The sequence below is a fragment of the Melopsittacus undulatus genome, chromosome 11 (assembly GCF_012275295.1).
Source record: "Melopsittacus undulatus isolate bMelUnd1 chromosome 11, bMelUnd1.mat.Z, whole genome shotgun sequence".
Lineage (NCBI taxonomy): Eukaryota > Metazoa > Chordata > Aves > Psittaciformes > Psittaculidae > Melopsittacus > Melopsittacus undulatus.
Window position 1 is genome coordinate 4,185,380 of NC_047537.1, and position 11,257 is coordinate 4,196,636.

At 38.6% G+C, this 11,257-nt stretch overlaps 1 protein-coding gene across 1 annotated transcript in view; it reads right to left on the reverse strand.

Annotated features, from left to right (window-relative positions):
* GARNL3 (GTPase activating Rap/RanGAP domain like 3) overlaps positions 1-10,452 on the reverse strand; it is a 27,422-nt gene extending 16,970 nt beyond the window's left edge. The window contains exons 1-12 of the mRNA XM_034067306.1: positions 10,313-10,452; positions 6,883-6,952; positions 5,933-6,007; positions 5,748-5,847; positions 5,210-5,328; positions 4,414-4,478; positions 3,669-3,732; positions 3,389-3,415; positions 2,920-2,995; positions 2,689-2,787; positions 2,085-2,188; positions 782-890 (exon numbers count right to left, since the gene is read on the reverse strand). Of these exons, the coding sequence (XP_033923197.1) occupies positions 782-890; positions 2,085-2,188; positions 2,689-2,787; positions 2,920-2,995; positions 3,389-3,415; positions 3,669-3,732; positions 4,414-4,478; positions 5,210-5,328; positions 5,748-5,847; positions 5,933-6,007; positions 6,883-6,952; positions 10,313-10,368 (964 nt within the window). The 5' untranslated portion in view covers positions 10,369-10,452. The remainder of the gene's footprint in view (positions 1-781; positions 891-2,084; positions 2,189-2,688; positions 2,788-2,919; positions 2,996-3,388; positions 3,416-3,668; positions 3,733-4,413; positions 4,479-5,209; positions 5,329-5,747; positions 5,848-5,932; positions 6,008-6,882; positions 6,953-10,312) is intronic.
* Positions 10,453-11,257: the final 805 nt, after the last annotated feature.

Here is an 11,257-nt window from a genome sequence, read left to right on the forward strand (position 1 = left end):
AGTTAAGGAAGTTAATCCAGTACTAATGACTCACATGTACTTTATTACAGCTTTTTTTTCCTACAGGAGATTACAGATTTAATAAAGGTAAATTATATTAATCGATGTAAATATATAAAATATTTTAGACTATACACATTCTACTGTTTATAAAGGAGCTCCCGTATAAAATTATAACAGCCTGTAAGTTTTCAGTCCTCATAAACCATGTCAAAGAAAACATAAGTCTGAATAACTTCACTGGCTGTATGGGTTTGTTCCAGGTAGAATGAAGAGACCTTTGCCAGCAGCTGTGATCAGCACTGTGAGGGACTGCACAATAAAACAGACTTATAATGGGAACCAGTTTTTTCCATGTAAGCATCCAGTGCAATTTAGGATGCTTAAGAGTATGGCGCCTAGTCTCCAGTTGCTATTCCAAAAGGGACACAGATCTCTTATAGACCCTGTGTCATCTCTGCCAGACCTGTACAGGCATGTCAGATATGCTGGGATATCTAAATTGGTGCTGGATGCCTTTACCTGGGTAACTCAGGACTCCACTGACCAGTTGTGGATTACTTACAATTACCTAACAATAACATATAGTCCTGAGGCAGACTCAGAGACCCCTAGTCAAGAAGCTGAAGATACAGAATGCAAGAATGCAACTGTCTTTCTAAAATAGCTTTCACTCCCATAACCAGCATGCAGGAGGGACTTTGGGTAGAATTAAAAGTAATACAAATCTCACAAATAAATAAATAAATAAAGTCACTAGAAAATGTAAGGAAAAAGATACGTGTAAAATGAGAGCGAATCATGGATGGCTTGAATGCTGGAGAAGACTCTTCGCCTTCCTGAAACACGATAGTGACAATGTCATTCCCAATGTGTCGCTTCCTTTCTACCTGGAGAAAAAAAAAAAAAAAGGAAAAAAAAGGAAAAATAAAAAATAAAGGGGGTAGGGAGGAGAAAGAGACATAATTAATTAAAAAACACATCTAAATACCTTAACAGTTCTATGAGAGAATGGTAAAACAATGTTCCTAAACTTCAAACAGAATAATTGTAATATGAAAATTATGTCTGAAGCCATTATAAATTATAGCAGTGCCAGCTGCTAAACCAGCAGCTATTGCATATTAAGTTAGCAAAGCACTCATATTTTCCGTAATTTCCATATTTAACATTCACAAATTGGGCACGGAACACCCCATATTTCAAATAAGTAAATCCACCACTTGAAATAAAAGGAAAACACCCTGATGCTGAGTTACTGATTGGCTTCTGTTTTTTGCTGTGATCCTGTCTGCATCAATCCAAGGCAAAAGCATGAGAAAACTGGTATGGAAATAAAAACCCAAAAATATAGTTATATAATCTAATTATATTATTATAATACATAATAAATAGCTATGGCTTAAGTAAGAAAATAGTAAAGCAATTTATTATGAGTAATTTTAGGTAAATCATTATGGATGTGTGATGCAGAGGTAAATGCATGTGCTTATGAAGTATTTTTTGCCATCATATAATACATAGAAAGGTTCAAGCAATGGACAATGGTACATTTGAAAAAGGACCCAAGAACTCACCTAATCAATCTATGAAAGGGCAGCAGCAGTGCTTTAGAGTAAACGCACAAAGCTTACCATTAACATGCCCACACATGGAATTTCTTTCAAGCTACAGGAATTGCTACCCAAGTATGAGTTGTGTGTTACATATGTAATCTGAAAACTCACACACAACTCTAATTTCCAGCCTTCCTGAATTCTTTGAGGTAATGATAATTGCAGCAGTGAAGCTCTACAGGTCATCTGAATAACAGGTTACTCAATCACTTCTCACACAGTCAATTTTGACCTTCTTCACAAGTGTCTTTTGTACCTTAACAGAGTTGATATGCTTCATTATCTTCTAACAAACATCGTTACATTTTCAGCATTATAATTATTTTTATAATATTGAAAAAAATATATAGCAGAAGCCTTAAGGCTTAAATTTCTAAAGTATTAATAGGCAAGAATTCCCTTATTTTCTTTTGAAGTTTTGGAGTTTGTGATTTAAAAATTAAAAAAAAAAAAGAGAGAACGACGTACCTGCTGTTTATTCTCTCTAGAATATGGTAGCATGGTTGAAACATGGAACATGATTTCATGCCCTTGAAAAACTGTATAGATGGAAAAGATTCCTGTTGTATCATCTGCAAGGGAAAACAACATTCTCAGCAGGGATATGAACTTTAAGTTTTCTAAAGATCAAAAGATATTTCAGGTCCTTCTACCAAACCTTCTTTAGTCATCTTTTTTTCTGATCCATTCTAGAATATGTTCACACTGCATGCTCTACAGGGGTCCAAACCCAAGTTTGCAACTTGATCTGCACATTCACACACACACTTAAAATCTATATCCTTCACCTAACCTATGATGCCTTACTATCATGAAACAAGTAACATGTCAGGTATTCTTCACTCCATTCCAATATAAAATGAAACCATTCACCTTGAAAATACAGGTCCTATAAACACTTATCTTCAACTGCATTCCATACCAGTGATTTAAGCTGACCTGACTTTTTCCTGGTGAAGCAAAGCATTTAGCATCCACATATTTCTGTAATATATACAATACGTACATGCAATAAACAAAAGCATTTATACCGCATCTCCCCCTGACTTTTTTGCTTCAGATGAGTCCTTACTTTTAGTGTCCAGTCCTCCTCTGTAGCCTGTCCAGCCTTTCAAAGTAACTGTGTCACCCAAGAGATGCAAAAATCTTTGAAAGCTTTCACTTCCCATTTCTAGATGTGGAAGGGAGAAACGTTACAACAGAAAAGCACACACTGGAATAGAACAGCTATAAAAATAATCAAGATACAGGAATATTCAGATTAATAGAACAATTACTAAAAAGGTAAAAGAAGAAAGCTCACCGTTGCTGAACATTTCATCATCTGTAAGCTGCCCATCCTTAGCATAAAGGATTCCAAATTTAAAATTTACAGATCCCTGAGAAATAACACCAAATATTGTATGATAAATAGGAAACCAAAAGATATAAAATCATGTTTTCTCTAAAGACTTTTATATACATACCTTTGTATACATGTGCATATACAATTCATTCCAACTCCATGCTGAAGTAGCAGAAATCGAGTAATTTACCTTTGATCATAGATTATGAATTTTATGATATACCAAGTTGGTATTTTAGTTATGATCTATTAAGTTGGAGCTTCAAATTATTTTGGATCTTATATTACAAAGAAATATTATATTTCTTTACTGCAATAGCAATTGATTTCTAAGTTGTCACAAGCATGTCAGTGCATATAGTTTAAATAGAAAGCTGTTTTTGTTGAATTTTGTTGAATGAGCCACAAGTAGTAAGTGTGCATTTACCTCTTGCTCTTCAAGAACCAGTAAGTCCTGTAAACAAAACAGTATCTTTAGCACATTGGTATTAAAGGTAACACAAATTAAAAAAGTAACATTCTTGTATACTTAAGTTTTGAACTGTCTAGTTCAGCTGATAAAGACAGTTTACTTCATAATATCATGTAACTTTACTCATCATTCTTATACTGCTACTGAAACAAACCAGTAGCATTTATAGTTAATGACTTATTTTTCCAGAAAATAAAGAAAAAGAATCAACAAAAAAAAAGTAGTTACCTCCTACCTTTTGTATTTCAGGATGAAAGATTTCCCTTGGGCTCCTCTCAAATTTGTCAAGACTCATAGCACTGAAATGCAAATGAAATACTGCTTTAGAGAAGGGCAAGTATGCATTTCAACATTAAACCACTCACTGGTTGCAGTTAGAACTGGTTACAAAAGGAACTGTTCAAAGAGCCTCTTACGTACTGGTGTCAGGCTTGCTCACTTTATATTCTCTTCTGCCACAAGAGGCAGGACAGACTACAAGCATGCTCATACAAACTGACCATGAGAAGGAATTTTCTTGGTTTCACTGTGTATAACACACCCATAGCAAGACTTACATGGAGAAAAATCAACTGAAGAAATATTTATTCTTTTTTTCCCCTGTTTGCTTCCTCTGCTAGGGTCACATAACCACCACCTCTCTAGTCAAAATCTGTAGTTCCTTAGGTCTGTTAATTGCCTATTTAATTTAGAAAGGTATATCCTCACAATCACTGCAGTTCCACTTAGTAGCTGATTTCCAATTAACTTGAAAATAGTCCATTGAAAATAGTGCTAAGAATTTTTCTGTTTTGTCTCTTTGTCTATTCCAAAACAGGCTTTAAAACCACTTTTTGCTGCCTTAATGACTAAGGTTTGTAAGCCTATTTTTTTACTGATTTTATAAATCTATCATGAAAACCATACAACACAAGGTCTGAATTACAGGAAAAGGCATACAGACAAATATCTTAACTAGTAACTTATTTGTAAATACATACCTTAATATAGATTTCACTGATAATGTTTTTGTGGGACTATAAGGGAGACATATTTTCTGAGTACCCTATAAAGAAAAAAAAACTAGGAGCTACTACGAGACATACTGACTTGTTCTGTATATTTAAATAGGAATATTAACAAAACAAGCAAAAAAAAAAGAACACCAAAACTGCTCATTTTACTTACTAGTTTGGAAAACCAAGCAAACAAAAAGCCACAAACTGAATGTAAAAAGCCATGGACAGTGCAAAATTACTTTTTACCACATGCCAAGGTAGTCAAAACTAAGTATAAGGACTGCTGAAACTATAAAACTTTACAAACTATGAACCATGCATGCATACAGCATAATTTTAAAATCAGTTGCTTGGATAAAAGGCTCTTACGGAATGTTAAGTGGAAACATTTAATTAAACAATGCTAGTGAATCCAGTATCACACCTGCCTACTTTCTTAACATTGCATAAGAAAATCCTAAAAGCAGTATGAAGTTATTGCCTAAATTGATCACAGGACATAATCAAGAACAAGTTAGGCAACATTTCTAAAAATAACAGAGTTGAAGGTAAGAACAATTAAAAATATCTGACATTACAGATTTCTATCAGAAATTTTAGTATAATGCTATCTACAAAACTAGTTTAGTTTTATCTACTATGGTAGAATTTTTTATATAAATGAAAAATATGTAATACTGAAATTCTGAAGAAAGCAGAAAGTGCATGATAAATGTATCCAAAACAAACAAGCAAACCAATATAAAGCCAGAGCAACATTTAAATATTGGTTTCTCACAGTTTTTCTCCAAAGTATTGCATGGTATTGAGGAACACGCTGATTATTTTGGTCAGACAGTACAACAGACAGAAAGAAAGGGTTCTTCTCTGCATCTGTACCTACGTAATTTTGATGAACTGTTAGGGAAAACCAAGAAGTATTATCAACCATAAAGAAGACACACACACCCGCTCGCACACACAGACATGTGTATAGATGTGTAAATATATGTATTCAGATGTAAAAATATATACTCATCTATCTAAATATCTGTATTTATATAGAGATGTATAAAACCCCCAAGAGATATGTACAGCTTTAAAGGCCAAGGGTTTCAAAACATCCCTTTTTGGTAACAGGGATTCTGCCACTTCCAGAAACCCTCTGTCTTCATGTTAAAAATACATGAAACAAGAAATTGTTTTCTGTACAGCATGGAAAATGGATACCAATTTAATAATACGCTTTTTTTCCCCATATTTAAGTAATAGCAATTCAAAGCTACATTGCATTTTCATTGATCAAAACTTCAATCCATTCACGAAAAAATAATTACCTTTCCCTAAAAAATATTTGAAATACCATCTTGTATGATATTCTGGGTTTTCCAAATGCACATCCGTTCTGTGCCATGTGCCAGGAGTGTAGTCTGTATTCTGAAATAGAATTGGGAGAATGTCAGATCAAATGCTGAAGCTGAACCATTTTTTCAGCTTTCTCTAAGTATCTTTAACCACTTACCTCACCAGAGGAGCCATTTTCCACACGGAACCGTCCAGCTCTTTGAATGGCTCCATCAGCATCGCTAGATATAAGCTATAAGAGAGTTTAAGATAGAGCTTCTAGTTCCAAAAATAGCCATATGATCAGCAGTCAAAGCTTACCACAGTTTCTTCTTCCCCCAAGCACCAGATGACTACCCACAGAAGGGATCGGCACCACTATTACCAATTTGGCTACAGATTTGGCATGACTCAATTATAACTGTAATCAGGTAAGACAGCTGGAGTTTAGCTTCTCTACCTCTCCCCAATTCTGTTTTCCTACAGTAAGTTTATGTATTTTCATTAGAGCCTTGTCTAACTTCACTAGAGTGACATTATTTTAACTGCTGATAGACTGCTACTATCACAGTAGAGGAGAAATTTAGATACTAAAAAAAATAAGGGCCAACTTAATCTTTAAATTTGAAGAAAATGGAGAATAAGTGATAGATTCTAGGGAACAGCTCTCCATATCCTTATTCTGACTATTTCCTTTTAATTTTAAACCTTCTCCCACTGTTCTAAGGCACATACACATAAAATCACATACATACGCAAGTACATGCACAAGCTTGCACACAGTTTTTAACCCATTTAATTGCAATTACTTCATAAAATACTAGCCTAATATTTTGCCATCTTCAGCTTGTAAGAAGAAAAAAGCTCAATATGGAGGTAAGCACAATATTTATATAATGCTTCCTGTCCCATAATGATAAAATATTCATGAACAAGGTAGTAAGAAGATTTCCTAGTGCAGGTCAATATATCTATACTGAAGCTTCCTTTTATTACCCTCTAACTTTCAAGTCCAGCTTAGAAAGCACATTTTTCTGAACTAGATCCAGTTTTTTACCTGGAAATGAAAAGGATTTGAGCTCTGCACTATAAGCTGCTAAAATCAAAGGACAAGCTGTGTAAACTTACAAGCTCCACAGATCCGTAATGCTTTCTGCTAAACTCTCCACGTCTGCAACCCAGATCTTCAGAGACAGAGCTGGAACAGAAACAGTTCATCAGTGTACACAAGTAACTTGCCTTCCATCTCCTGCAACGTTATACCCTGCCATTAACAAATATCATTCCTGCAGAACAAGGTTTGCAGTGCATAAACTCATTACTGCAGGGAGTACTCCTTACAATGTGCACAACCTCCAGCAGCCATTGCAGTCTGGCTTTCATATTATCCCCAAAAGAAAAGAAATGTCTGTCCTGACTGGAGGAAAAAGCCAAGATTAAATTCAATATTTAGTCATAATTTGATCAGAGTTCCAAAGCAGATGGTGGCTTATAACCACATTTGAAATCTGCATTTAATCTAAGGGAAGCAGAACCTATAATAAACTTAATGCCTCAAACAGGACAACTGCACTATGCTCAATAACCCCATGCTTAGTACCTTGCTACTGGTTTTTTTCAGAGTCTTTTTTTGGACTACACACAAAGATAAACTACACAACTACTTTAATTCAAAAGCATAAGAGAAGCATTTCATAGGTTTCCCCCACCAACCTTAACAAAGATAAAATTGTCAGTGAGTAAAATTAATCCTACCATGTGAAGTTCAAAATCTACATGCATTATCACATATAATCTCATACCTTCACATGACATTAAGCACATCACTTCATGAGGTCAAAACAGATCACAAACACCTCCTCTAACTATAAACACTAAGCCTCCTGCCTTTGCAATGGGCATGTATGTGTTACAACTACAAGCTAAATAAAGAGTCAGATGCAAATTTAACAGAAACAAAATGAGAAGAGAAACAGGATAAAAACCTTAAAGATACATAAATTAAAAATGACCAGGCAGTTCTCATGAGTAAGGCTACTTCAGCTTGCTTCCTGAAAAACATGCCCCAAAGATGGAATGTTCAAAGTTTGTGGCAGCACATCTCTATCTGTCTTTTCACATTTGTGACTGAGGATTTTCAGAGCCTTATCAATTGGAAAAAACGACAGAGACCAATGGAAGAAACTGTTCTAAAGTCAGGAAGTCTGAACATCCAGAAGCAGGTTCAAATCTTATGTGATCACACACCACAAAGACTTCATGTCCGATACTTTTATACACCAGCCACTACTGCTGCTGGGCCTTTGAGTGAACATTACCATGTAGTCATGCCACGGTGTTGCACAGTTGTGACATTGTAGGTTTTCTATTCTTTTTTAACTCTTACAGGAAAATCAAGTAATCATGGTAGTGCCAGCTTTTTTTCCATGTGCTACTTTTGTTCTACAAAATTCATTTTTATGGGTAGGTGTGCTAGTTACCTTAGAAACCACTGTAAAAGCAATTCCAATCAATGAACACTTGTCACTCTCAGTACTGGTGGCAGAATGCTATGGTAACAGCAGTCAAGAGAGATATTGCTGATGATGATGTCTGAAATTCAGCCTTTGATCAAATGAAGAAATGTATGTAAGATGACAATTTAAGGAGTGTGAAAGAAAAAAAAAATCAAAATTTAATAATCCAACATCAATCACTAGCACAACAAATCTCCTCAAGCCTTGGGAAAGCCAGGTCACTGTTCTGTGTGTCTGTATCTGGACAGCCCCCACACAAACATAAAAGAAGTTAGAAAGTCACCACAAAGAGTATCTGGCCTACTGTGCTTTGAACAGAACCATCTCTGCCTGGATAACTGTTTAAGACTTTAATCAGTCATGTGACCCACAAAGCAGCAGAAAAAGCAAGCTGAGGTTTACAAAACTGAACTTCTTTTGGTTTGAGGAAAAACCTCAAAATGCATGAAACCAGAGGAAAATGCCATCTTATGAAACACTTGCATGATAAACCCAGGGAGTTCCAAAGGCATTTTAAACTACTGCATAAACACAAGCTAAGTCCTGTACCTTAATTTGGTGACATTTCGGCTGAAAGTCAGACTCCATCAGGAAAAGCATACTGAGATCTGAGCATACTAATGCTGCAGGGATAACAAAATCAGTAGCTAACAAAAAGCTTAAAAAAAAATCTGGAGAATACTCAAACCCAAACATTGTATAACTAAGACACAGATATAGGTGTACAATATATGAATACAGTAATGTAACATAATATGGATTAGTGAGTTAAAGAATATGACACGACAGCCATTAGTATTTTTCCAACACTGCTCTCACTGTTTAAAAAACAGGAAAATGTTCATTAAAACAATAGCAGTCTAATACTAATATTCTTATCCATTTGTGTCCCAATTCAAAGTACCTAAAATATACCAAACTTTCAAATACAACAGCAGTCCTTTTAAAAATCAGAATTATACCAAATAGCTCACCTCTCCTTCCTCTCAGCCTAACTACTTCATGTCACACTTCTGCTTCATATCATATGTGTCATCTGCTTCACATCAAACACTTACAGCAAAACCACACGCTGACATAAATGCTACAGACAACCTTGTTAAAGTTAAGCATCCTAGCATCTCTGTATGCATAGGTATGATTTACATTATCAGGCTATGTGCATTAGTGCACATATTCCCCAATGAATTCTAGCCTGCACAACTCTTTGGCTTTCTGTCCTGTTACCACCAACATTTGCACTCAATCAATTCTCTGACATATCACATCATTTAATTTAAAGAAATATGCTGTGATTAATATTGACTTTTCTTATTTTCTTCACTGGATTATATCCTTCCTCAGTCCCAACCTGATTTACATCAGAAAACACTGTTGCTCCAGTTATGCCAGTTTTAAACCAGTTTTCATCGTATTAAGAGGCACTACCAGCACTGAAACACTTAGGTTTACCTCAGTTTGGTGTAGTAATTTATCATTTACTTATATTGCAAAGTGTTTTAATACAGATAAACCTTTATTCATGTAGCAACAGGACAAGGGAAAACGGATTCAAGCTGACAGAAGGCAGATTTAGGTTAGCTATTGGAAGCTGTTCCCTGTGAGGGTGCTGAGGCGCTGAGAAGCTGTGGCTGCCCCATCCCTGGCAGTGTTCAAGGCCAGGTTGGACACAGGGGCTTGGAGCAACCTGCTCTAGTGAAAGGGGTCCCTGCCCGTGGCAGGACCTGGATGAGCTTTAAGGCCCCTTCCGACCCCAACCATTCTGTGACTGTCACTGAGGAGACCGACGCGGGTACGAGCCATGAGGCAACCGCCGTTCCCCTTCCCTCAGCAACGCTAATGCTGAACAAGCCCTGAGGGCGCCCGTCTGGCCCCGCCCCCGCCACCTGCAGCAGCCCCTGAGGGGAGCCGGGGCTCCCGCTGCTCCGCTACCTCAGCGCCACCGGCCCAGCGCCGCCTTTCCGCCATCGACAGCGGGGGCCCGCACCGCACCGCGCCGCACCCGAGCTCGGGCCCCGACCTCCCCCCACCGCTCCGGTTACCGCTGAGTGAGGCCGAGGAACCGTGTGGAAGCCGCCTCCGCGCCGCTCAGCTCCATGCGGACGCCGGGCCGCAGGCCTCACGCCTCCAGCGGACGGGTACGCGGCTTCGGCCCGCGCGGGAGCAGCGGCCGGAGCTCCGCGCGCACATCCCGCCACACGGCGCACCCGCCCCGGCCTCTCAGCCACTCATGCGCCGCCGCGGCAGCGCCCGCCGGGAGCTGTAGTCCCGGGAGCCGTGTAACGGGAGCCGTGCAACGGGAGCGAGACCGCTCCGCAGGCGGACTGTGCGATGGGGTCCGGAGGCTGCGGCGGTAAAGGCTCATGGAATGTACTCTTAACCTGCGCCCACACAGCCCAGGAGCTTTAGGAGCACAGTCACCTCACAGACTGAGGGGCTCTGCCATGTTCAGCTGTAGTCACCTCACAGACTGTGAGGGGCTCTGTTATGCTCAATCGCAATCACCTCACAGACTGAGGGGCTCTGCCATGTTCAGTTGTAGTCACCTCACAGACTGAGGGGTCTGCTATGTTCAGTTGTAGTCACCTCACAGACTGAGGGGTCTGCTATGTTCAATCGCAATCACCTCACAGACTGATGGGGTCTGCTATGTTCAATCGCAATCACCTCACAGACTGAGGGGCTCTGCCATGTTCAGTTGTAGTCACCTCACAGACTGAGGGGTCTGCTATGCTCAATCGCAATCACCACACAGACTGATGGGGTCTGCCATGTTTAACAGCAGCTGGCCAGGAGGGTGAAGCCTCACCTGGTAAGAGATGAGAGCTCAGCTCAGCATTCCTGCTCTAATGGAGTAGCCATGTCAGGCAGCACGGAGCAGAGTCCTTGGCCTGTGAGCCAGCACCAGCCTGCTTCATCACAACTGGGCCCTACACCATCGCCACCTGTACGACTTCAACACAGAACAAAGCAGCAGCACCTTCGAG